We start from the raw sequence: 27,438 nt of genomic DNA, 5'->3' as shown, positions 1-27,438 counted from the left end.
TATGAGCATGGGTGCGAAGGTTATTCAGAATGAACCTGACCAAAGAAATTCAGTGTAAAATGTCCGTTTTCACTATTTGCAAAAAACCCCTCTACATCCTGAAGTCTCTTTCTCCCACTAGAGCGCTTTCTTGTACAATGGTGGCAGCGCTGGGCCACCTTCACCTCAAGAGGTCCAGAAAGCTTAGCAGTTTGCATGAAGGAGGAGAAGAAAATAAAAAAGTTTAATCCACATCACAGCTCCAAACCCTATAAAGGCTTGTAACAACCAGCCTAGCTGGTGTTGGAGCAGCGTCTCTGCACGGGAGGGACGAGTTGGTCCTCACACAGGTCATACTCTGCACGTAGGTACACCACCAGCCACTACGACCAGCTGCAAGGGCCACGGGCTGCATGGCAGAAACCCAGCCCTCACGTCCCATACCCAGCTGGGCTGAGTAAGGACATCTTCCTAATAGTTACAGCATCTACGACAGCCTTCTCCAATATTTTGCACTACGCGCCATGAGGAATCACTGTATATACACGAAGCTCTGGCATATCTGCGGTTATTAAGTGCCCTTATTTCAGACGGGTCTGGGTTTGGGGAGTTTCTTCGTGGCTGGCAGTGCAGCAGGCATCGAGATGGGGCATCCTCCTGACATGAGGCAGTCGCTGCTCCTGCAGGGATGTCCCCCTGCCCTTGCTGCCCCATGACCTGGTTAAAAGGCAAATTCTAGGGGCATTCAATGACAAAAAAAAAAATTACAATTAAAGAATAGAAAGTAAGTCTTTCCCCTTCAGACTTGTGAAGAGTGAGCTTTCACCAGCATGACCACCTACACAACAGACACGACAAATACACATACCTTTCTCAATAGGTCTTTCTCCTTAACGTAGCTGTCTTCCACGACCTTCCTCTCACCATGAGCTTTTTCAAGCTCCAGCCGGAGGTGCTCCATCTCTTCTTGCAAGCTGACAAGCTGGTTGCCATCACCCTGATGGCTCTGCTGATATTGCACCAGTTCCTTCTTCAGCTTTTCCACCTCGGAGGAGTGGGCAGATGTGAGCGTAGAGAGCTGCTCGTTCAGAAGTTTGTATTCCTTGTTCTGCAGCCAACATCCCAAAAAGAAGAAAATAAGACCCTAAGCAAGATCAATGCATGCACTGATGCACTACAAAAGTAACTGTCAAAAATCCTTGAGCATGGTGGGTAACAAACTTCCAGTAACAAACGTTTCCATGCATATGCTAATAAAGCTCGTAAAGCTAAAAACAATTTCAAAACTGTGACAAGGAGCTCAATAATATTTTGGTAACGATTATACAAGCATTCGTTAAATTGATGTTACAGTTGAATGGCAATAGCAAACAACATGTGATAGCACTGGCAACCAAACCAAAAAACCTACACTTTTATTACGGCTTCCAAACGACACTGCTTAATGCAACTGGCTTGCAATTTTTTTGGTTTGCAATATTGGGTTTGTGGGTTATCCTCCTATTCCTGACTCCTATGCCTGCAGGAGCCTGGGGAGAAAACGCACTGTAGCATAAATTGCAGCCTTGAGCACAAAGAGCTCCTTAAACCCCAGCTTTAAGTCATGTGCCAGCTCAATCGCCTTTTCATTTGCTCAGATTTTCTCTTTTAAAGCACTTAGCAATGATTTGCTCCCATGTTTTGAGACCTGAAAATTCAGCAGCTTTGATTTCTGTGGTTCAAATCAAAGTCAATGGGAACTACATTGTGACTGATAAAACATCATCATTATTAGCCAGCCCCAGAAACGACAATGAATTCACAACAGACCAAGAGCTTCAGTAAAGAACCTACCACGTAGCTTTGCTAACATTAGGTAGATAATCACGAGAACAAAAGAACCGTTTTGCAATTTAAAATGTATCTGGTCTTTAAAGGTTCCTTTTTGAAAGCTTTCAATACAGCTTTCAAGATCTGGGTTCATATCACTCACTGTACAAAAGATCCAAAAAGCCTTCCTTTCTTAAATGGGACTTCGGTGGATATTTCACTTGAGTATCAGAAATATCAGTTTTGGTCTTTCCTGGTCTTGCTGGGAAATATTTGGCAAGAGATTGCTGTCCAGACCAGATGAGTGTCCTGGTAATCTGCAACTTAGCCTTTTGCTGTTTCTCAGAGCTTTGGTCACCAACAGAGTCACATCAGCTCACAAGAAACTGCCCCTTCCATCCAGAAGTTTTTTAGTTCACGTGGAGGCTAAGGAAAGCTTGATGCGAACAAGCCAGAAGACAAAAGTCTTAAAAGACACAAAGGTATCATTAAAAAAAGTCAATGGACTAGGGAAGTCCTGATATACAATTTTTGACTGGTCAGGATAAGCAGTAAAGGTACAACGTCACAGATCCTGAGATGCAATTCCTTCCTCCAAGGTGTTCACCAGAGTCAAGTAAGCAAGAAAAAAAAACCCTCAATGCAAAGAAGTATGATCAATGACTATAACAGGGTCAAAGGCTCCCATTAGCTCCTGTATAACAGAGTTTTCAAAAAAACTTACAGCCTGGAAAAGAAAAAACCCCATGAAAGTAGAGAATTTTATCTTCTAGGTCTACACAGGTTCTTCTAGACCCGACAGACCTCTGTACAAATGCATGGTGAGTTGGTAGATACTGAAATCCCCATGCATACTTTGGATTAGTCTTTTAGATTCCCAATGTGGCTCGTAGGATCATTTCTTTTACCATCGCTCTGATCATGCTTTTGGCCCCTCTCTAGGTGACCTCCCAAAGCACCCTTCTCCCGCTGCAGTCTCAGCCCTCCGAAGCAAGATTAACACACGTCTCAAATGGAAAAACAAGGGACACGGACGTCTTTTCCTTTGCTCCCTTGTAACTAATTATTAGTGAACATCAAAATTCAGCATTCGCGTAGTATTAAGGAATTAACATTTCTGCATGACCAAAGCCATTACCAAAGAGGGACCTGGGGAGAGAAAAGCTTTGCCTACGGAGGACGGCAATAATCACTCCGGTTCACAAATCGCTGCTGCTTCCCCGACCTGTAAAGGCTCTCCCAGGCTCTGCTCGTTCTCCGACACACAACCTTTTATGGCTTTGTGTCCCAAGGTTTATGTGTACAATTTTACGGACCAGCCAGCTGAGACTTCAAGCCAGATAGAAGATAAATGCCCAGGAATGCTTTCTCTTGTTGCTAGCTACTAGAGACACGAAAGAGCATTTACTGTCCCATAGCGAAACGGCTGGTCCCCGCTGCAATCAGAGATTGCTCAACAGACCCCGTTAAACTTGAACTTGCTTTATTTTAAATTGTTATCCAGCCCAGCAGAGCTGTGACAGTCCCGGTTTCAGCCCAGGCTCTGTGAACCAATCCAGAGTTTATTTTGCTACCAATGGCAGAGACGACAACTTCATCGCTACTGTTACCCAAACTAGTTTTATTCACAGTAAATTGCCCGCAGAGATACTGCCGCTTGCAGAGACAGTGCAGGGAGCTCACTACGAGTCTAAATACTGGCTGCATGAACGCATAACACTAAATTAGGTAACAGCCCTAAAAGCGTCTCAGGCAGCTACAACATACGCATTTAAAAAAATAACTCACTGAAAAGAACAAAACAAAAAAAAAAAAGAAGAAAGTGGTTCAGTGTGGATAGAAAAAAAGTGGTCCAGCGCGGATATGGCACAGCAAAACGGACTTAAAACTTTCTTCTGTGTGCAAAAAATCCCTCACCTGATTTAGAAACTGAGTTAAATAAGCCCAGTTATGAATGCTAGAGCATGTGAGCTGAGGCTGACGTACAATAATAGGTTTTAATGTTTTCAAGGAAAGATCTTCTCTTCCTCAGAGGCACACGGAGTATTGCATCTCTTCATGCATGAGCTAAAGTAGCAGAAATAGAAACATTTTCTTCCACGGCTAGTCAGAAAACGATACAACTGCAGCTCTCTAGGTTACCTGCAATTTTTTTTTTTAAGTTAATTGGCATTTTAAAAGGTCGTATTTAGAGGTTAGCAAGGGCTGAAATCAAGATACTTCAGGGAAAATACGATGCAACAAACTCACTGCTGCCAGAAAAAAATCCAGTGCGCTGAAAAGAAAGTCCACTGGAATGGTGCTCATTAGGCACATCCAAAGCATCCCAGGGAAACCTGTCAGTCCTGACATGACGGTTAAAATTAGCTCACTGGACAGACTACCACAAGTAATACAGAGCAGCAATTCTTTCCTACAAAAGTTACGCAGAAAGCAAAGTAACTCCTTCAAAACGGTCTGCACAGAGCCCGTGGGAGATCAAGACGAGCTCCAGACCATTATTTCTGCCTACTTAAAAGATCTCCACGTCTCCTTCCCTAAAGTAGACCTTTCTGCTGCTTTCATAATCCACAACAGGAAAGCCAACATTAACCAAAGATTGTTTTTTCTTTATTGTTCCACCCCCACGCTTCTCCTAGCAGTAAATGGCGAGGAATTTAAAAAAAAAAATAAAAAAAAATTAATACTGCTGTTCCACCGCCAAGTCCAGCGGCTCAGCAGACCTAACGCAGACGTTCATGCTCACTGCATGAGTTCAGCCCAAATACATGGACCTGAAATGACTCGTCCTCATTAATTCCACGAAATACCCTCCAAGGGCCATATCAAACAGCTTTCTGATATATAGATATATAGAAAACCTTATGCCTAAGGTTTTCCGTTCCTAAGCTATGGTTTGTCTGCAAAATCTAAGTGTGCAAGAAGGCATTTTAAAATTAAACACCATGGTTTAAGAGTCAGACTCTACTGCGGTGCACGCTTTGCAGCCAATAAATACAGCGATGAAAGCAGCCAGCAGTAATGCAAATCCCCGGGCGTCTTGACCCTGCAGTATCTGAGCCAACGCAGAGTCATTGCTCATCTTCTTCATGGCAGGGCCTCTCGTGTCATGCAGGGACGGGAGAGATTTAAGGCTGCGAGGAAGCTGCGTGTGATGTATAAAGGTTCCTGACAACATCCCAAACAGAATGATAAACTGCAATTACTAATAACTGGTACTACAAATAAGTATCCTGACTTAAAGAGAATGTTTCTCCTGCCTGTAAAAGGACAATTTAAGGATACAGGTGGATACAAATTTCCCCGTTGAAATCAGTGAACACAACCGGGTCTCCTCAGTATTTCTTATACTCCTCCCTGAAGTCCTCATACAGCATTGGAAGCAACAGAGATAGTATTTATCAGAGTAACTTGCACGCTCACGTTAGTAGGTGGGAAAACCCTCCTTCTACCTGTGTCATCAAACAACTATTTTGCAGCTCGTTAATGACACGTGGCATTTGATGAAGACCTCTCTGTGATCAAGTAGTCACAAGTAAGACCATCAAGCCATCCACACAGGCATCTACCACTTACATCGCGCGCCATCTCACCTCTCATCATGGCTCTTACTTCTGAACAGTTGTTACATCCAGCAACACAAACATGCTCAAAACTACTTTGCAAAGCAGGTATTTACCCAATTTACCTATTACCCTCCAGGTAACGTGACTCACAAGTCATACGGTTCAGTACAGCAGACTGTGGCAGAGGCTCTGCATCCTTAGTGCTTGCGAAGCAGAAAGTGCAACGGCCAAAGGCTGTTTGATGTAGGGATCTCACATGGAGCTGGCTTGGGTTCTCAAGCAACAGCTTTCAGAATTGCCATTTTATCTTCCTCCTCCAAGCCCATCTGGGCAGTTCTCACAACAATAACAGTGCAGCTTTTGCAGCTTACTGAGCAAGCTCTTCAAACAACAAGGTGGAGACCCAAGATCCAAGTGCATCTGCACTTCCGTGGTGGTGTCCCGCCCTTACAAGCGTCTGGCCAGCAGTAGCAGAAGGCTGCCACCACCATGACATCCTTCCCAGACATCATGGGAAGATAAAAACCTTCCCAGAAAGGACAGCACAAGAGAGGCAAAGCAGAAGCAGGACCACACTTGTCCCAGCACTGCTCAGGACGTACCTGCTCATCGATCTTCCTTTGAAGCTGGACCACCTTGTTCTCCATGCCAATGTTGAGCTTCTTCAGGTGCTGTGCTGAGCGGGCCTCGATCTTCAGCGCCTTCAGCTCCTGCCTGGCCTTCATGCGCCGGTAGTAGCACTGCAGGACAATGGTGGCACCCCTGACCCGGCGGAAGCGAGTGCGGGCCAGCCAGCCACGGGCAAACTTCTGGAGGATGGTGGCTTTGTGCTCCGCAAGGATCTACAAAACATGGGCAGAAACAGGACAATCAAGGGAGAAGTCACCCACAAAAGGTAGCAGTAGCCTTGGTTTGGCTGCAGCATGGCACTCAACACTTCCCAATCTGCCTTCGAAGGGCTTCTCCTCCAAGCAGGAGAGTCCTGGTAGGTACAGGGGGTGACGGCTGGAGATAGAGGCTGTTTTTGCATCCTCTTTTATAGATGGGATGGGGTACTTCAACCTCCTCCTCCTGGGGGGTTTCTCTGGTCACTGCACTCAACTGATGCAGGCAGGGCACATCCAGTCCTCTCTTAGGAACCGTGCCGCTCTCTAAAAGAGGCAACATAGAATCATAGAATGGTTTGGGTTGGAAGGGACCTGTAAAGATCATCTAGTCCAACCCCCCTGCCATGGGCATCTGCTTGGCCAGTGAAGCAAGAGGGGCTATGGTCCTGAGTTGGTGACTAGGAGACTCGATGGGGACAGGAGACATCTGGGCTGACATACTTCATGGAATAGAACATACATTCCACCTCGGAACAGTACTCAGATCCACAAGATCCATAGCTAGCAGAATAAATAGCCATTAACAGACACACTAACGCTTAGCAATAAACTTACTGCCCCTTCGACATCAGATATAACTCACAACAGAACAGGTTTTTAGATTATTTTTTTTTTTTGTGTGTTCCGCCCCTGCATTATAATTTAATTATAATAATTTATACTGCAGATAAATGCTGTCCTGGTGGGATTTCTTATCCTATAGATACCTTCAAAGAAAACCCTGGAGTCCTTTCACTACAGTCTGCAGCCAGTTCTCTCGTAGGATTCAATTTTTACAAACCTATATCTCGTTTTATGAAACTTTTGGCACTTTTGCATTGGATTTCTCCCCCAAAATTTACAGCAATCTTTTCAGTACATGGCAGTTCAATTCCTTCCTCTGAAACTGAAGGCCAACATATTAGACATACAACCAGCACGTTGTTAATAACTTTCTTACGTTGATCTATGCTGCAGTATTATGAGGAAAGAAATACCAGGAGAATTTAAAGATTACAAGACACTTTGCTGTTATCAGTTTGGGATAAGTTGTATCAGACACAGTACCATATTCAGCTTCTCACAAATCTTTTGTTTCACCCTAAGGCCTTCTTCGGACTTGCAAATTTTCATTCGGAATAAAGGGATTGTGTGAACTTAGTAGGAGTTACTCTAAAATGAGCTTTGTACGTCTCCAGCCTTGGCACTCTTACTGATGGAGAAAGCTGGGGGTGCCCAAAGAGCTAGAAGAAACCCTACTACATTACCTTAGGGACCTATTCCAGCCTTACAGCAAAGTCTTGGTGGGCGCTGGGCATGCCCTGACCCCATGGAGCATCACCTGCAGCCCTGCATCTGTTGCTGAGCATGCACTTGAACCGACACCTATATCCAGGTGTTCCAGAGATTAAGGAAGTTCAGATTTGAGAGGCCTTACCTTCAGCCAACTTCTACACCTTGTTAAGATTTGGGTTGTCTTGAATATCAGAGAGTTTAAATGTTGGACCAGCTGCCTCCCCTGCAGAGGCCTCCGATTTAAAAAATAGATGCTGAAAAAGCACTGGCAGCACAAATTCCTGACCACCAGCATCCAGCTGCTCTGTTTCGGAGGACATCCCTGATCTCTCTGGTGGGTCCCTGATCTCTCTGGTGGCCTCCATCGTTTCCAGGAGCAGGCTCTCCCCTCCTGGCTCATCGAGCCTCTGACTTCTTAGAGCACCCCCATCACCACTCACATTAGGCATAAATTTAGGTGACTACCAAAGTAAGGTTGAATCTGAAGAGTGGACAGAAGATTCCCCAAAGCTGTTCTCAGTTTCCTGACAGACAATTTCTCACTGTATCACTTGCTGTTATCAAACCTTTACTTTCTTGCTTTCAGCTCCCGGTTTAACACAGAAAGCTAATGGAGAGAACTAATTAAAGGGATTTATATCAATAAATGACTTGATGCCTTCCATAACAGACCCAACTGGTCTTCCTACCATACTGGAAACGGCACCCGCAGCACGGCTCAGACACAAATTCAGTTTGCCGGGGAGGTTTTTGCAGAGTATGGGTTAGATCAAATGACATTTCCAGATTTCCACAATGCCTTCTGGCATCCGAACGACTAACTTCATTTAGCGGCTCTGCTGAGGTGCTGCTGCCAAAGTCATTTTTGCTTGCACAGCTTAAAATGGCAATGCTCGCCATCACCGTGTGCTCTCCAGAAACACCAGAGGCAGTCGGCTTCGTAAGACATCAAAATGGCCACAATAAACACATCATCGTGCTATGCCAGTGGAGGCGAGTATAAAGGCTCTTCCTACTCTTTTCTAATGCAAAGACACTCCGTGGAGTTGTACCTTGTGATAAATCCTCCTGACAAACATGCCCCGAGCAAATGCCTGAATGGTGATGGTTGCACTGCGGACCCTCCGGAAAGCTCGGAGGATCCTCAGCATTCGGTACTGCTTCTGGAATACGATGGCAGCTCTCGTCCTTCTCAGTTGCTCGGCAAGCCTGAAAAGCACAGGAAAAAGGTTAGCAGTAAAACTGAACTCCCCCCATTTTTGTTGTCATAGTAAGTTTCAAACTGGGTGGAGAGAAAAACCTGTCGTCCAAAAGTAGCTTGATGGTATTCAAGAAAGACCATCCCAGAAGTAGGGCTAAGAAAAGAGCAGCTGATAGCATATCTTATTTAGAATGACGGGAACACGTAGGCAATCAGACAGCGTCCATGGCACCCAGGAGCACTGGAACCAGGGATCAACACACTTCATTATTCCTAAACAGCAGTAAAACCGAGTATTTTCCAGCTTTTCCCTCGGTTTGAACTCTCTGCCTTACGTACTTGATCCAATCAACACCCAGGTTGGCTCCATCACTTCCCTAACTGTAAAAAGCAAGCGTCGCGCGGGGTATCTACCGACTCAGTGAAAACGGCTGCAAATTGATTTGACGTTTAAACCGGTGTGCACTGGTTTGGCAACGTTCATGAGCAGAGCCCCAAGCAATTCACAGAAAGTAAATAATGAGGGATATGGTCAACTCCATACCATGTTGCTCCCATTCCCCAACTGAATTCATGTTCAATTTGCTGTTACACAGGTTAATAAATGCCCACAAAACCTCCATTTAATTTGATAATTAGCTTGTTTTGCTGAATTTGATTTGTTTATTGCTCTCAGCATCAAGCATTATATAGATAGTTGATCCACTTCTTTATTTTGTGAAAAGCATGTCAAAACTGAAAGAGCCATATTGGATTGGCTTATATATTCTCTTCATCAAGGCCAACAGTTTCTCATTAGGATCCCTTGAACCAGAGCTTATTAAAAAGGACAAGGGATGGTCCGTTTCCAGAAAGAGGAGAAAGCAGTTATTCAGATGACATCCATCCCTATGAAAGAGGTAAACTGAAAAATCACGCTGAAGAAACACTGCAGCAGGTGGCTTCTGCACGTCTGCTTCCAGCCTCTCTTTTAGCTCATACCCCGTCACTCTGACATCACCAGGGATTCCTCCTCTCCTCCTTAGGGGGATGGCTGGCTGATGCAAAGGTAGATATAGAGTCCAAGTCTGTAGGCGTGCATGGAGAGCCCACCGGAGAGGATAAAGTTAATCACCGACTCCCCCTTTTTCTTAACCTTCCTCTTATCGCTTAGGTCTCATTTGCCTTGTCTTCAAGTGAGCTGTAAGACCGCTGAGAGGGGCCTGCAGCCATGAGCCTAGAGAAGTACATGGACCTCTGGGGACAAGAAAAATCTGTGCTCAGTTTTAAATAAAAGTCACCAAACTGCCCAGCTTTGCTCATTTGAGACCTCTCATCCCTGGATTCTCCAAGAGGCCAATCCCTTCCCACAAGAGCAAATAATACCACAAATTCAGTTAGCATCTCTAACGTTCTTCCAAAATACAGTAAGATTTAGAGGAAATCCTTGGAAGGAACATGGAAGCTCTTCGCCTTTGGTTGCTTCAATAATTGACAGAAATCGACATTCATCCAGCAGTCAGGAGCGAAGTAACTGTGCAGGAGCCTTGTAGCAGACAGGCAGCATCTCATGTTGCCCGAGTGCAAATGGAGTTAATTGGGCTGCAGATTAGGCAGCAGCACTTCTGATGGGCAGATGTTAACTGGGGGCCAGGGAGAACATTGCTGCTCAAAACCAAACAACATAGCTAACACACCACAGCTTCTCTAAGCAGAAAACAAGAAGGGAAACAAGGCTGAAAGGACCCAAAATCTGCTCCTTGTTCCTATCTGCAAAGTGCCTGAAGCCAGCTTGGCTAGATGCAGGAGAACAGCAGCGTTTGATGTGAATAAGGGGCACAAGAAGCAAGGCGACCCGTGTGTTGGGATGCTAACTACATTGCTCTACTGCTCCCCCACACCCACCCCACATCTGCTACCAGCAGCCTACTCTCCAGTGCAGCGTTAGCTACAGAAATCCCACAGCGAGCCACCGACACGAGGAAGCTTGAGGTTCCTGCACACAGAGAGTTAAACACTGAGCTCTTTTCTTCTGAACTGTAAATAGCCCCATTGCCAGTGATTTGGAGTGATTTTTCGCATTACAAAGGATACAGCAAATCAATTCTGAGAACTCCCCTTGGATACCAGGGAGGCACAAATCTGGTCTCTGCAGAAGAGGAGCGCATACCAACTAGCAAAGTGCTCGCTGGCTGATCCAAACGCCCTTTGCCAGAGGTAGTCCCAGAAAAATATTAGTTCTGCGAAACACTTTCACCTAAATACCTGAGAGCACTTTAGTCATCTCATTACAGCCTAGCTGCCTATGCTCTAACCCTGGCCCGGCACCTAGAAATTAAATCAATACAGCTGTGAAATCAAACTGAGACAAAAATTTTGATCTCTTGCCCCCGAATAAAGCTGGAGAGGGGCCAGGAATGAGTCCCGGCTTTAGCACAGAAACTTTCACCATAGCGGTACCTACGTGCACAAAACGGGTCTTGTGTTCACAGGGCTCAAAGGTAACATCCCCATGCAGAGCATTTTCCACGTTTCTCCTGTGAAACCCTCAAGCATAAGGTCTACAAGGTGGAACGGATTCAGAATACAGATGCCCAGAAGTGGTTTTCCACTTGACCTCCCGGCTAGCCCTTCCTCGGAGGGCTTCCTAGGACCCACCTCCGCGCCAGGCGCCCACGCGTGTAGCGCTGGATGACGATTGCAGCTTGTCTCAGCCTTTTGTACTTGACCCTCTGCAGCCAGCCCCGCACCGTCTTCTGAATCATGATTGTGGCAGCTCTGAATTTATCTGCTCGCAGTTTCTCCAGATATGCCACCTGGCCTGCACGGAAAAAGATCTTGGTACGTCCAAACTGGAACTTGTCTGGATCCTTTTCAAAAGCATAAAGGAAACTAGCGTTAATTAAGGCAAACATTTTTTTTTTTTTTCAGTCTATGTTGCTCAGTAGATACAGATTAAAAAAACCCACTTTGAATCAAATTTATCAGCTCAGCCCACATCTCTTCTTAACTGGGTGATGAAGATGATATTAGACTCCCAACTACCTGAGCTTCTATATACCCATTGAGGAATGCAGCACTAGGATTCAGTCTTAAGTTGCATATATTTGTAAAAATTTTGAATGTTTTTTGGTTGGTTGGGTTTTTTTGGTTGTTTTGGGGGTTTTGTTGGTTTTTTTTCAAGTTCAGTAGAGCAATGCAACGCCAGAGGACTTCAAGAAAAGATTTCTTTCTCGAAAAGATTGAGGCTTACATCTGCAAAGTCATACACACATCTGCAAAGTCATACACACATCTGCAAAGTCATACACACATCTGCAAAGTCATACACACATCTGCAAATGGCTCTGCAGCTAAGACAAACGCTTGGTGCATAAGGAGAACAGCTTTTGCAGAGAGGAACCCAATTGAGTAAATTCCTCAAAATCCCATGAGGAAAACAAGGATCAAAAATTAAAACCTGGCTAAGATGCTGTGCACCTTCTGGGCTCCTCAACAGCAAGAAACCTTTGCGGGCACACTTGCAATTTAAAAATAAACCACATGAGCGAGTAGTAAGGTTTTGGTAAGGGGGGGTGGCAAAGACTTCTTATTTGCTTATACATATAAGGGGAAAAAGTCCCAATCTATAGGGTGCTTTTTCTACATATTAGTGGCCATTAAAAGTCTCCCACACATCAAGATAGGGCAACTACTGCATTTTTTCTCTTCCTCATTTGTGCAAAGAGAAATTTAATGACGGGGCGTTGGAACCGACTTTGGCTAAGGTTCATGATGTTGTACACACAGTATCCAAAGCTGGACCCTCTAAAACGTGCTCCAGCTATGGCTAGCCAAAATGCAGGAGGGCTTGGAGGGATGGAGTTTTCTGCAGATGGCCAGTTGTTCATGTACGGTCGGCGATAAGAAACACTAGACTTCACCAGCACTGAAATGGTACGTTCAGCTTGACTGCAATCAAGAGATCCCACGTCACGCTTGCTCTCGCTACCTCCTTGCAAGACTATCTCATTTTGGCTGCCTAGGCTGAATAAGCACTTGCACGAGCAGCAGGTGACGTAGGAGCGGGAAGAGCAATTCAGATCATATCAAAGCCACGAGCTTCCGTGCTGTAAAAATCATTGCCAAAGATTTGGTCCCAGCTCACCTTAATGAGGTCTTCCAACAGGGTCTGACAGATCTGCTTCTTGTCATTCTTAGAGAGGTCTCTCTTTTTCATAAGAACACGATACCTATTGAAAAAGTCGTGGTAGGACCATCTGAAAGCAAAGCGTACACAGGATTAGTCTGCATGCTGGGCATTATTTCCTTAAAATAAAGCGTTTGGAGTCACAGACGAGTCAAAATACGAAACTCATCTACCGAGGGATCTCTCACCGCTACCCTCAGCACGTTTTGAAGCCACCTGAAAGGAGCTAGGTCACCCCAAACCTGACGCCCAGTCTCAGTCCTCCCCTACCACCGAATGACCTTATCAGTGCCTTTCTAGCCTGGCAAAGAAAGGCCATGCATCACTTTGTTTTCACTCCTCCTGACGCGCTTCCCAAGCTGCTGCATTTTACCAGGCAAATGCCACAATGCTGTTCCCTTCAGAAAGGATATGCTAATTTTGAAGAGATCATGGATCTCCTGATTTGGCCAAAAAAAAATTTAAAAAGCAATCTTGATGAGATGATAAAGAATGAATCAAATAGAAACTCTTCCTTATTTTCCTTTTCCAAACTCTGTTGAGTATTAATTTGAATCGATTAATTCACTAATCGCTCCATGTTGAGGTCTGTGGCCGAGACCCTTAAAACAAACACAAAATCTTTGGACTCTGACAAAGCAGCCACTTGGAAGATGCCTCACTGTCACCAGCAGTGAAGTTTCCAAACACGCAGAAGGAAGCAAACATTTTACCCTAACCCTAAACCCTAACCCTAAACCCTTCTTACTGCTAGGAAAGATCATCTCCTGCCGCCGCTGTTAGATGTAGAGCCTCCAGACTGGATCCTGGAACTGGTTCAGCATCTGCCAAGTTTCAGCCTTCTCCAAATTAACGGCGTGAGTTATGGACCCCTCAAAACCCGAGTTTTTAATTAAAGCACTAGGCATTTCCAGCACTGTCAAGTACAGCCATCGTTATTTCAAAAAAATATGCATAACAACCATCAAAGGAAGATGGGAGAGAATTGCCGAGATTTATGATTTCTGCCCTCACTCAATGAAACCATCTGCGAGCCTGACCCTCACCCGCATGGATGTTCTGGCAGAGCACAGGAGCACCAAAATGAGAACACACGCACTGTATGAATAGCAGCCATACAGAAACCCCTTCTCCTCAGCCCCGCAGCCCCACGCATGCCTTTATTTTTGTGTTGTTACACCCAACTCTTCCTATTTTTCCACTTCCAGAGATTAAGAGAGGGGGGAAGAAAGGCAAAATAAATTGCAGGGGGCCAGAGCGATGCTTGTGATGGGTCCCTTACACTTGGCCCGTGTGCAGCGGTGGGGCTGGGTGAGACATCACACCACGCCTCCCACGCTCAAGGCTGCCGTCTCTATAAAATACTTCATCTCTAATGAAACTTCTTGAAGGCTGGAAGCCAGGATATTTAAGCAAGACAGGCATACCAGAAACATAACCCTTATTTCAAAATACACGACCAACACAGTTTCACATCGGTTCAGAAAATGCAGCAGGGGAGGAAAGCCAGACTGATTAAAAGCAGTACTCTAATTAAAAGAACACAGTAGAAGAAAACGTTTACAATGAGAACGGAAGGGAGAAAACAAACAAAAATGGACTGCTAAGGACCGGGAATTGCCACGCAATTCCCGCACGGACACATTGCACCCTGGACACCTTTTGCAAAGGCTATGGGAACGGCAAAAACTAGAGAGAGTCCTTAACGTTGTTCCCGAAGCAAAAGGTAAGACAGAGGGCTCCTGAAGACAGGAGCAAGAAGGAAATTGTGACAACAGGATTTCCCATGCTCAGAAGCTCAGAGTATCTCTGGAGTAGCCAGATTTAGTGAACGTTTCATCCTTATCTACATGGGCTAGTCCTGGGGCTGGACAGCCAAGGCTGCCCACCCTCAAATGACCAAAAGTACTGGTTTATCACTAAAAAGAAAAAAATAAGATACCTGCTATGGGGAGCTCTCTCTGGGGTGAGGCACAGCAAAATTGAACACAAAGATTATGCAAGACTACGAGCTCGTGTCATGTACAGTTTAAGCTTAAACTTGCTTCATCTTTGCTTTCTAAATGCTTTCATTTTATAATTGCATTTCCCATTTTGTACCTGCACCTTAATCCTTTTGCTTTGTGTAAATAAAACCGGGTTTCATTTTAAGCACGTCTGAGGCTTTACACAGCTCCAAATCAAACCCGATAGGAGAAGCAGAGCACGCAGTGCCCCTGAGGCATGCAGCCAAGCGCGCGACGTTGGAGACCTCCTGCCTGGCTCAGGTATTACTCAAGCCAGGGAGAGCATGGAGGGGGAAGAAAAGAGCAGGACGGAGTATTCCCATTAACCTGCCAGAGTCAGTTTAGGGGCTGATATTATTAACTGCTGCTATTCGGAGGAAGAAGTCATCCTGCAGGTGCCACCCGGGCTCCTCCGGCAAAGAGCAGATGGCGAAGAGGCAACACGCGTAACCGAGGGCACGGGTCCAAGCTGGGCAGACAGCAGCAAAATCCATCATCTTCCTGCACCAAGACAGAGATCCCACAGCCGCTTTCAAACAAGAGTCAGACACCTGCAGAAATTCCTTAAAAATAGATCATAAGTCACTACACAGAGGGTCCTTCTTCAGAGCCCGTCGCTCTCGTTTTGCATGGGGGTAAAAACCAATTTCCACTTGCTTCTGTTTGAGTCCATCTTTAACATCGATAACTCACTTTCTAGGATTAACTCTCACATGAGAGATTGGAATTGGCAGGGAATATGCTCACTGATTGCTGTCGGGGTGTTTTGCTGGGCTGGTGGCATCCGTAGTCCTCTACCCACATCTCCCAGAGGTTCACAGCCAAACGCCGCACCTCCACGGCACAACGCTGCTTCACCCTTCCTGCAGCGGGGCCACTCTCACCATCTTCGCTGATTTAGCAGGAGATGACAGTCCCGAGACCACACTGCTTGTATTATTGTCCACAGAACACCAAGACAAAAGCTCCGCCACGCCGGGGCTCAGCTGGTCCATCAGGAGTTTCACCGGAATATTTGCAGTCCCAGTTCACAAACAAAAGGAAGCTGCAGGGGTTCATAGGTGCTGTTACAGGATCCCCCCAAGAGAAAGGAACAATTAAAGCACTCAGGTTTAATGTAACATGCCTGGTTAAACCACTTCAGGTTCAAAGCAGTATAAAATTACCTTACAACTATGTGCTTCGAGAGAAACAAATATGATGCCCCAACCCTACAAGCGAGATCTCTCTGGTGCAGAAATACTGAAGCTCAACGCTTCGGTTCATACGTGTTGCTGTGGGTTTTTTGATTGTTTGTTTGTTTTTCAGTCTTCTGCACATACATATCTTTTTTTTTTTTTAGGTTCAACATCTGCATCTTCAGCAGAGAAAAGGAAAAAAAAAAAAAACAAACTTATTTCCCTCCCGACTAGACCACAAAGCGATTGTCAGCACGAGACAAAAGATGTGCCGTGCTACCCCACAGGTTAGCAGGTCAGGACAGATTATGGGAAGATTATACCTCGGTTCAACTTGTTGGCAGGTATTAAATTCAAAGCAGACCTCGGGTTTTCAGGATGCTGCCACACAACATGGGCACACCTCATTGCTAGGAGCTGGAAACCACCAAGGACCGCTAAATAAATACAATTCCTTATAATTATCAATTTATAAGATCCAGACAGGTGGTGTAGGTGAAGAGCTGTAACCAGGAGGATTTTTGTACCTGCACAACTGAGAAGGAGGGAGAAGGAGGCACGAAGGACTGGCCAGATACTACTCAAAAAGGGGAAGAAGAAAAAAAAATAATAATAATCTCAGGGCTGAGATCAAGCACAACCAACCTTGAACATCAAAATTTTGCTTTGAGGTCAGCACAGGTCACTAAAGGGAAGAGGCAATAAAAGGAAGGGAAGGACACAGGAAAATAACTTATGTCTGTGAAAAAACCACCCTCCTTGGGCTTGAGCAGCAAGGAGGATGCTCAAGGGCTTGGCCAGGAGCAGGAGACTTGGTCCACCCAGCAATTTCTTTGTCATCTACAGGAATTAGACCGAGGGAATAAGCCATAACACACGCCACAGATTAAGCCTTGTATCTGTGGTTTAAAAGACACAATTTGGACGCTTTATACAAAACTACAACCGGGTGCAAGGCAAAGGGGCTGCTCCTGCCCGAAATCACAGGGCTACGAACCCAAGAGCAGCCCTCGTGCTGCAGAGCCAGCTGGATTTATTATAACCTCGCAATTAAAGGGAGGGCTCGGCTAAGAAACCGGGGCTGAAATTCTGACTCCTAAGGAAGCCTCTGAAAAGCGTCTCTGCAACCAAGCAGTCAGCAATTGCCCAAAATATCTCCAACCTATTGTTTTAGGGTGATTACAGCGATGCTATTTCAGCAGCACTGAACGAAGAGCCGAAAGGAGGAGTATAATAAGAGCTTGAAGCTTTTATGACTTAACCATAATATGGTTTTTTTTGGTGGCCTAAAATTACTGAATGCAAAAAATCTTTCCATCAAGGATAAATAAATTCACCGCCCCCCGTCACCCAAGACCATCCCAGCGACGGTCCGCTGAGTGAACCCGGCTTCGTGTAAGCAATCCTGCCAGCACCACGTGGTACCATCCCCTGAAGGGATCAGTATTTTTAAAAAGTAAGGAGCTGGACTATATTGATCTTTCTATAGGAGCCGAAGCCTGTCTGGGGGCACACAGGTTGAATATTTGAGCCAAGATTTGAGGTGAAATTATTTTAGAAACTCTGGTTCAGGGAGAAAATTTCTCTTGCCTTGTTTACTGCAGCAGAACAGACTTGCCTTTCAATTACCTCTAAAACATGCAGGCTGGCATGGCTTGAAATTATCTGGAATATATTCAAAGAGCAGAAAGAGAGGAAAAAAACCTCTATTTACATATTACTTTTGTTGGGAGTGGGGGGAGTGGGCAAACAGAACTGCTGGTAGCCAAAGTCATTTATAGGTTTTGTTTCCCTGAAATGACTGCAAGACAGCTAAAGGCACATCATAAAAAAAATGATTTTATACCCAAGGATGCCCATGATACATTTCAATTATGAATGTTTAATGTTTATAGAGTTTAGCAGCTGTGATTTCATACTGAACTGATACAAAAGATGCTGCATCTGACAGTCAGCTCCAGCGACCAGAGGAAGCAGCCAAATGCCAAAAATACTTAAACAATAAACATCATACATAACAACTCCAGTAAGAGTATTTTGGAGAGACTGCAATGACAACGTTATTCGGAGCGACTGCACGGCGGGAGACCGCTGCTGTCGTACCACTGACTGGAAACCACCAGAACCAGCAAGAAGAAAAATGCAGAGTTTTGACAAAATGCAAGTTAAAAACTTGTTTTAAAGAGTATTTTGTTATTAATGGAGATCTGCACCAATTCATTCTCTACAGACTAATCTTTATGTAGCCAGTTTCTATAAAGATGATGAATGGTTTTATCGTACAGAGACATCTTCCATGCTTTACCCGCGGAAGTTGATGATAGATTTACTATCTACACATCTAAGACAGTCCATTCATCACAGCCATTTACGTACATACTAACAAATACATTCCTTAACTGCTGCGTAACATTTCAAACCAAATTATACATTTTCAATTTACTCGAGATAGCGGCAGAGTGCAGCGTACCATGGAAATGATAAAATAAAGCCAGGCGTACCCAAAGCGGGGAGCGCGAGGCTTCATCTTTCAGTGGGAATATATCATTGTCTTACATGGGTTGAAGAACACTAAAAACTATATTAATTTTTTTTTTTTTAAAGGAAACAGGTAAAAAAAATTACCGAAGCCTCAAAACATTCAACTCTTCAACCCATAAAGTAACCGTGATGGAGAAGCGTGAAATAACACGGCGGAAGGTAGCTTTACCCAGAAATCTCTGACCCAAAGCCACATCACTCTCAGAAGTTACTCTTGTGACAGTATGCTGGAAAATATTCAGATCTAAATACTACAGGGTGAAAATAAATGTTGTCTCCTGTTTCTGTAATAAAACTCTCAAGAGAAAACATTTTGAAAATTCCCTCTTGCTCCAAAAGGTAAATCGCTTACACCCAAGTAAAACAAAACTCGCAAGAGATCAAGTTTTGCATTATTATTTTAAGTGGTTTAAATTTATAGCCTTCACACAGGGTTTAAATTTAAAGCAACGACCCTCCTTTTTGGGCGATACTTAATCAACCATTATAAACCGACTTACCTCAAAATACAAGGAAATAACGGAGGACTAACCAATGCTCGCTGGGATGAAAACTGAGGCAGGTCTCAGGGATGTAAAAACTCAGGAAGAACTAAAACATCTATTACATTTCGCACAGAATAAGATCCTGTAGAAGCAGCTTTTGCCACGCTGGCTTATAAACCCAATTCAAATATACAGATTATTCACAAACTTTCAATGTCATTGCACAACTCCTGGGTCTGGCTTTTCAAAACCGGAATTTTATGACCAAGGAGGGTGAAGAACTACCAAACCCCAAACTGGGTATCTTATTTAGTGCAGAGTTGTTCCTGTATACAATTATCTTCTAGAAACGTTAAAATAAACAGAAATCTGTCCTTGAAGCATCCCAAACACTGAACTGGAGGCGGTCACTCTGAAAGGCTGAAATAGCTATTTGTACCCTTTTTTTTTTCCCCCTGGAGGAAGAACAAAAAAGCTGACAAGTTGCAGTGATGGAAGAGTTTTGTATTCTTAGTGTCCTGGGAAAAAAGACCTCATAACCAAAAGCATGCAAGCAGAGCCGAAAGCATCGCTTTTGAGTTTTTCAGGATGGAGCGGTCTTCGCACCGGTCAATTATTTGCCGTAAATAGATCTTGGCTGGTCTCCAGGTGCTGCAGCGGTTTCTCCCCTCTGTTCCCCCTCCCCAGTTACTAGTTATACGTCGATTTTAGCGCCGTAGGGTCTAAACCGCAGAGTTAAGTGAGCAGAGATGGAAAAATGCTATAAGGAAATACGGAGGAACAACCAGCGCTCGCTGGGATGAAAACTGAGGCAGGTCTCACGGATGTAAAAACTCAGGAAGAACTAAAACATCTATTACAATTCCCACAGAATAAGATTTCATATTCCCGCAGAATAATGCTGCGTTAGGAAAACTACGAATGGAGAGGAACAGGGCATCCCTGCAGCTGTGCTAAGACCAGTAGCAAAACCCATGGGCAGCCCTCGAGTCAGAGCTCCCCAAACCTCCCCTGGGACCCACAGCTGCGGAGCCAGGAGCACCCACTACACTGGGGAGCACGACCACTTGCTTAACGAGCATAAAACTGCCTTTCTGTGGCCTCTTCCGAATGAAACCACAGCTGTTTCACTGCTCTAGGGCTTTCAGTGCAAGAGGATGGACAGATGGATTTGGCCCTGCAGCTACTTTAACAAAGAAGGTAATAAAGGACCCAACTCACGGGCTGGTTTTTAATTTTCCCCTGTGGCTTAGAGATCATGTAATTTAGGAGCAACTTTTTAACAGTTACTTCCACAAACGCCTTGAAGACTTCAGAGATGGGAGCCAAAGGTGGTGCCGGGTCTTCTAACAGGGCCAGACCCCCAACAGGAGGACCCGAATCTCCATTCACCTCTCTGCCACCCTTCCATGCTGGCAGAGGAGAGAGAAATTGGTTTCCATGAACCTTCTTTTTTTTTTTCTTTTTTTTTTTTTTTTCCTTTTTTTCCCTTCTTAAGGGGCTGAGCTCAGCTGGGCAGGGAGATCCCCATCACCAGTTTTTGCCTGCCCATGGAGGTCACTGGCCAACAGAGGTTTTAGGTGGGCAGAGTGCAGCAGAGCCATCTCACGTCAACGCACGGAAGCTGCCATCAATTGTCAGAGGCTCTTTGCAGCTTTGCAGGGGATGAGAGTAACTGATAGGCAGCACACTCCTCCCCAAAAACCGGGACAAGGAGTTTCTCATGGTGTTCAACATCACACTTAGCCGACTCTTTACTGAGCGTATTTATAACTCCTTTGTTCCATATAAAAAGGCTGACGGCTATGCTGACATTAACACAAAGCTGCTTGGCACTAAAATGCAATTGATGCATTTTTAGAATTATTCGCCCTTGTCATCTTCAGGGCTTATTTATAGTTTATGTTTTCTGATTTATTAGGCCCTAAACACCTCTTTTGAATTTTCTATCACAATCAGCAAGAGCCACGCCACCCATAACCTTTCCTTTTGAGATGCAAGAGTTTGAAGCCTAGTATGCTTTGGATGTGCGGTGTGAAAGCCTGCAATAATAATTTACAACTCTTATTTTCTTTCTCTGCAAGTATAATCAAAAATTTTTTGGCTGAAATTACTACTGCAGCAGGTGTCTGAAGCCAGGAAAAAAAAAAAAAAAAGGAAAGCAAACTGTACTGTGCAAGGAGCTTTTGTATGGGGAGCTTCAGGCAAGCAGGGACGGGCAGGGCAACACTTGCTCCCAGGCAAGCTCGATACAGAGGACATAGAGACATTATTTTGTTACTGGCTGTCCACCTCCACATGGCATCAAAGCTGGATTCCTTTATCTACCACGCACCAGCATTTTCAGAGATTTCATCATGTCAAATTACTTCTCAGGACCAAACTGAAAGCACCAGCTGAAATGCTGGCCACGACACAACACACCCTCCAGCAGCCTCATTTTGCAGCTCATCGCTTGATAATGAATCTCTTTGATCTGAGGAACCCAGGAGCTCACGGGGGTTGTGCAAAATAAATCAAAAAAATATATAAAAAGGGGAAAAATCTAGCCTGGATATAAACCAACCTAAATAAACCCTGTTTGCCCTGAAAACGCTGGTGTTTTCTTCTGCCTCCCTTGCCCCAGATAATGAACTTGCTGAGTAAAGCACGCCAGCAGCACACCACCACGGCAAATTCCCAGCGCAGTACCTGGACGGGAAGCCAGCTGCACTGATGCGGATGGTCTCCAGCACTCCACAAGCTCTCAGCTGCTGCACCGCTCTCTTCGGATCAAATCTGCGATCATATTTAGGATAGAGATTAACACAGCGAGAAGGAACCCACATCATCAACCCACCCGATAGCGACTCTTTTGGGGACAGGAATTAGCTTCTGATTTATGGACAAAAGCTCTGCTCTCGTCATTAGCATAGAGACCGAAGAAAACCATACATCCATGGATAGCTTTTGTCCACAGCCATTCCCTTGCAAACCTCAGTATAACCACAAATCCCATGCCTCGCTTTGGGAAGAGGCTGCACAGATGTCACGCGTTTTCCCTCCCTGTCACAAGACGTTGTGCTTTTCAAGCGCAACGGACCTTGCTATTGCCCTACTGTCAACGCCAAGCGGCACTCTCGGGACAAGATGACAATCTGGTGCCATTAGTCCCTACAGCCATAACCTACCCAGCTATGTAAAGCAACACAACTACGGTAAAGAAAAGAACAGGCTACCCCATCACAAGCTGCCTGCTCCACAGACTATGCTAACTGCAATTTCAATGAGTGCAATAGCAACAAATGGTGTAGTTCCAGGTAATGAAGAATTTTATCTTAACCGGTGAATGGTCAAATGATGGATGCTTAAAGCTGGGATAAGAAATTACTGTACTGTGAGATCAGAAGAAATGCTTTTGTGACTGTTGTGGTTTAACCTCAGTTTGCAACTGAGCACCACACAGCTGCTCGCTCACTTCCCCCCACCTGGTGGGATGGGGGAGAGAGTTGGAAGAGCACAAGTGAGGAAAAACTCGTGGGTTGAGATAAAAACAGTTTAATAATTGAAATAAAATAATAATAGCAATAATAATAGTAATAATACACAAAGCAAGTGATACATGATGCAATTGCTCGTCACCCACTGACTGATGCCCAGCCAGTCCCCGAGCAGCGGCACCCCCAGCCAGCTTTTCCCAGTTTATGTCCTGAGCATGATGTCCCATGGTATGGAATGTCCCTGTGGCCAGTTGGGGTCAGCTGTCCCGGCTGTGCCCCCTCCCGGCTTCTTGTGCACCTCCAGCCTTCTCCGTCGGCAGGGCATGGGAAGCTGAAAAGTCCTTGACTAGTGTAAGCACTGCTCAGCAACAACTAAAACATCAATGTGTTATCAACATTGTTCTCATGCTAAATCCAAAACACAGCGCTGTACCAGCTACTAGGAAGGAAACTAACTCTGTCCCAGCTGAAACCAGGACACAGACTAAGGGCTTTGGTAGGTGTCACGTGGAAATTCAAGGTATTTCTGGCTCTCAGCTGTCTGCCCTCCTCTTTCTAGCAGGCATTACCCCTCACCACTGGCATCTCATTTCCAGCAGCAATTTGTGCTGAAAAACTCTGTGCCAACTTCCAGCTGACCACTTGGGCAGTGCTCTCTCTGGCTCCTGGCACGAACCCGCTTTCAGATCGGTCTATCTTTGCACAGAGCACAGGTACCAGCATCCCCCAACACCTCTCCCTCCTTCCACCCCTGACACCAAATGTACAAAGAGGTCCCAGCTCAAGATGTTGGACCCTGGCAGAGGTCACTGGATCAAGCTTGGACTCAGACGATGCGGATGTCCATAGCTGCATTAAGTTTCCAGAACAAGGCTGAGGAACGAAACCTTCTCAGGTACCTGCTTGTACCTTCCTGAAAGCCCAAAGTATTTATACCTGCAGGTCAAGAGAGCATGAATAATTCTGCTTCGCCTCCGCTGTGCAAAAGCAGCGTAAGAAATAAGCCCCTGCTACTTTGTGCATTTTTAAATTCCCTGGACCTGTCAAGTTATTCACTACAACACAGCAAACACGATGCAGGGTGGAATAGCCAGTCTTGGCTGTCACTCGCTGCGAGGAAGAATCCACAAGGGTACGATTTCCATAACAATAAATAATAAACAGGACCGGCAGATGGACAGGGAAGCTTCAGTCCCGGAAGATCCCAGGGCAATGCATGTTGTACACGAGGGGAGCTTTCTGCAACGCGGCCAAGCCCTGCTCAGGGGGGGTGAAATGCAGTAACCAGAGTGGCTGCAGTGATTTATCAGCATGGAAAGCCAGGACCCTCTCTAGCGACAACTCCAGCCAAGGGCTGAGGCTGAAATAAAGAGTTTAAAAGTGGGATGATACACATTGTTACGAACTCCTCTTCCTTGCCATGGCAGGTAGAAGCACCTAGGAGGTTGCTTTTGGCCTGGAAACTCAAGTAAGAGACCACAAATTCTGCCTGAAACAGAATTTAGAAGGAAAATTGTCAAAGGTACAAGCTGAAGTCAGGTATTCCCCTCACACCTCTCTCTTTGAAGTCTTCTCCATGAGGGATCAACCTCAAACGCAGCCTGCAGTCAGATGCAGCAAATATCACTGTGTGATGCCAACGCTTCCTCCAGGCTGGAAGTCTGACACCCCTTACCTCCCGAAGAAACAAACCTTACATTTGCACCAAGATATAAAGTATGAATGAGAATAATGCAGGTTGCAAGAGACCTTAGAAGGCCTCTAGTCCAACCTCCTACGTTCAAAAGCTGGGGCAGCTATGGGGGCAGACCCATAGCTCAGGGCTTTATCCAGTCAAGAGCTGAAAACCTCCAAAGATGGAGGTTGCACAACCTCTCTAGGAAGCCTGCTCCACTGGTAGGCTGTTTCCTTATCCTTAAAAATGTTTCCTGATCTCCCATCTGAACTTCTCATGTCAATTTGTGGCCATTGACTCCTGTCCTCCCACCGCGCACCGCTGTGAAGAGCATGGCTTCGTCCTCTTGGTAACGCCTGTAAGTACTGGAAGGCTGCTATTAGGTCCCTTCTCTTCTCCAGGCTAAACATCTCATTTTAGCAAAAATGTAACATTCTTGTGAGCTGAAAAATGTTATGTTTTAGGAAGAGAAAAAGGTTTTTTTTTTTACCAATCAACGAACGTAACACCAAGTGTTCTGCATGCTACGAGATACCACTTCAATGCTAACCCAGGGCAGTGCCACTGATGTTTCATCTCACTAACGCCTCCTGGCACTGTGTATTTTTCAGCACAAGCGCCTCTGAAACGCAGACTCCTTTACAGCCATCCCAATTCACCAGACCCGAGTTTTACGTATAAGCAAATAGACTTTATCCGAGCCACGCTACAGATACAAATTCCTCAAGCTGGTGGCAGCAAGATCAACATTGACCAAGATTCCCAGATCACAGTTTTCATTAAGCAATCCACGATGGGCGAGGAGGGACACGATCTCTTGCAGAAGAACCCCTGGTACAAGACACCTGAACCAGTGCTTTCTGGCTTGTAGATGGGGTTCTAACACCACCACACCAACCCAAAGCACCCTCCCGTCATTTCCAGCCCATGGTGACTCCTGCAATGCTGCCGACTGCAGACACCTGCACGCTGCTCTTCCAGAACCGTTCTTGTGTATATTTTCTTTTGCCCTCTGTTCCCAAGATCCCGAGCTTTGACAGCTCTGACATTCGCCAGATGGGGAGCATTGCATCGGACCGAGTCATCACTCGGACTGCGAGCAGACAATGCAGAATTATCCTCCTGGTATTTGCTACCCCTAACATCTTAGAAGTACAACTGAGTTCGTTTAGATAATTACTGCACCTTGACAATCAGGAGCTTGCACAATTATAAGACGATATTAACTGCATCCTGAGCATCAAAAAGGAAACTGAATTGCAAAGTTAAAGGCAAAGAAGTGAAGATGGATGGGCTGAAAGTAGAACCGAGCAGGGACATGGAGTCTTGGAAACGTTCTTTGGAAAGGTGAAGCCATTTCACCATGCAGAGCATCTACCACGCTTCTGGTGCAGAAAGTTAGAAAATACTTTCGTGCTTTATCTAAAGCAATCAAACAAAAAGTGTAATCCTGAAATTCGTTTCCATGGACAATCTCTGCAATAGGCAACAAGAGATCGAGGCCCCGAACACCTCCAGTACCTACAAAATGGTACGTGAAATAGATAAAACAGACCACAGAAACTGCCGTCCCAGCACAGACAGCCAACATAGCCTTCTCCAGAGCTGACAACTAATCATCTAACGAATCAGTTAAATATAAGCCAGCTCCTGAATGTCTTCTAACCATCGATACCATTCGCTTCGCTGTTTGCAGGGGGAGGAGAGCCAAGCTGGGGAAGCTTTCTGGTGCATACATAGCCACCAGCATATCACAACCAAGGGTGAAGCCTGTTTATGGATGCTTCGTCCTCCTTTGCAGGATGCTGTCGGAGCAGTCTCTGCGCTCCGAGGTGGCACCGTGCTCACCGGGAACACTCAGACTACATTGGATCAGCCGGAGGGCAATGCCTCCCTGCTTATAGGTCACAATTATACCTCTGCCTTATTAAATGTCACCGCCTGCAGTTTATGCCAGGGCCTTTAGAAGACATCACAACAAGACCTATGAGGTCCAATCTTTTTTGGAGTTACAGGAAACAAAATTGGGCACAAATACCTTATTTAAGAGGTCAAACAAGGCTAACAGCTATTTGCTCACAACGTTCACAGCTTGCAATGCACCTCTGAACTACCGAGGAAGATCAAGACTGGCTTTTTGCTTCAGCTGCTCGCTCACCTGGAAACCTGCCTGAAGTTGATAGAAGTCACGTCTTTACTTTTTCCACATTTATTTTAGAAGCACCAAGACGTTTTTGTTCATTTTACAAGCCGTTCTGCAAGCACACTACTTATCGCCACTTTTTCATTTCTTTCTCTGCTACTTTTCACTGTTTAGTACTATAACTATTTAGATCAAAGAAATTCTAAGATGAAATTGTACAAAGACCCTATTATTGCAAAGCGAGGATGCTCAGTATGAGCAGAGCATATCTATGGACTACTAGGACCTGCATTAGTCTTCATTTCAGGGGCACAAAAACCACATAAGAAGTGGTTTTCCACTTCTTATGGAAGTGGAAAAGAAAAAGAGAAAACCCAAGAGAAGTGACTCCAGCAAACTACGGGCACCTTCCAGTTACAGGAACAACATGCCAAGAGGGGCAATCTCTTCAGCAAGAGGACACTGTTGCTATAATACTGAACACATTTGCTCATCTGAAAGCCCACTTACTTAAAGGGGAGCTTCTCGTCGTTCGGCTTGATGCAGCGCACGTAGTGCGGGGTGGTGGCGTTCAGAGTCTCCATGAGCAAATGCAGCGAGTTGCGGAACTGAAAGACAAAACCACTCGTTTTGAGGAGGGATGAAGGTGCTGTGCCATGCACGCAAGTTGGCAGGCGCTGCAAGAAGCCACCTGCGGTGCCAGCCTCTGGATGTGACATAGCGTGAACCTCCCCATCAGCCCAGCACATACAGAAGCAATTCAAAGAAGACACTGGTGGGTTGAGGGCTTCCAGCTCAATGATGTACAACAGCAGTAAGTGTTTGCTCAGGGCTCTACCCACTTGGGTCTTGAAAATCTCCAGAGGCGGAGAAAGCACAACCCTTCTGGGCCCCTGTTGCACTGCTTGACTGTCCGACACAAGGGAAAAAATGCTCTTTTTCTCAAGTTGTTTCAATTTAAGAACACCATAGTACATTGGGATACAGTCCAGTGAATCCCAGAGTGGCCTCCACCCTCCTTAGACCATGTCTCAACTCCGTCCAGT

General features: G+C 45.3%; 1 protein-coding gene across 1 annotated transcript in view; it reads right to left on the bottom strand.

Annotated features, from left to right (window-relative positions):
- MYO5B (myosin VB) overlaps window positions 1-27,438 on the bottom strand; it is a 121,742-nt gene that overhangs the window by 37,424 nt on the left and 56,880 nt on the right. Inside the window, exons 16-22 of the mRNA XM_009323124.1 lie at window positions 26,903-27,000; window positions 21,787-21,873; window positions 12,844-12,955; window positions 11,355-11,566; window positions 8,569-8,725; window positions 5,957-6,196; window positions 848-1,087 (exon numbers count right to left, since the gene is read on the bottom strand). Coding sequence (XP_009321399.1) covers window positions 848-1,087; window positions 5,957-6,196; window positions 8,569-8,725; window positions 11,355-11,566; window positions 12,844-12,955; window positions 21,787-21,873; window positions 26,903-27,000 — 1,146 coding nt within the window. The remainder of the gene's footprint in view (window positions 1-847; window positions 1,088-5,956; window positions 6,197-8,568; window positions 8,726-11,354; window positions 11,567-12,843; window positions 12,956-21,786; window positions 21,874-26,902; window positions 27,001-27,438) is intronic.

Source organism: Pygoscelis adeliae, unplaced genomic scaffold, assembly GCF_000699105.1.
Source record: "Pygoscelis adeliae isolate BGI_AS28 unplaced genomic scaffold, ASM69910v1 Scaffold174, whole genome shotgun sequence".
Classification (NCBI taxonomy): Eukaryota; Metazoa; Chordata; class Aves; order Sphenisciformes; family Spheniscidae; genus Pygoscelis; species Pygoscelis adeliae.
Note: the sequence above shows the minus strand (reverse complement) of the source record. Positions and strands in the feature narration are given on the sequence as shown.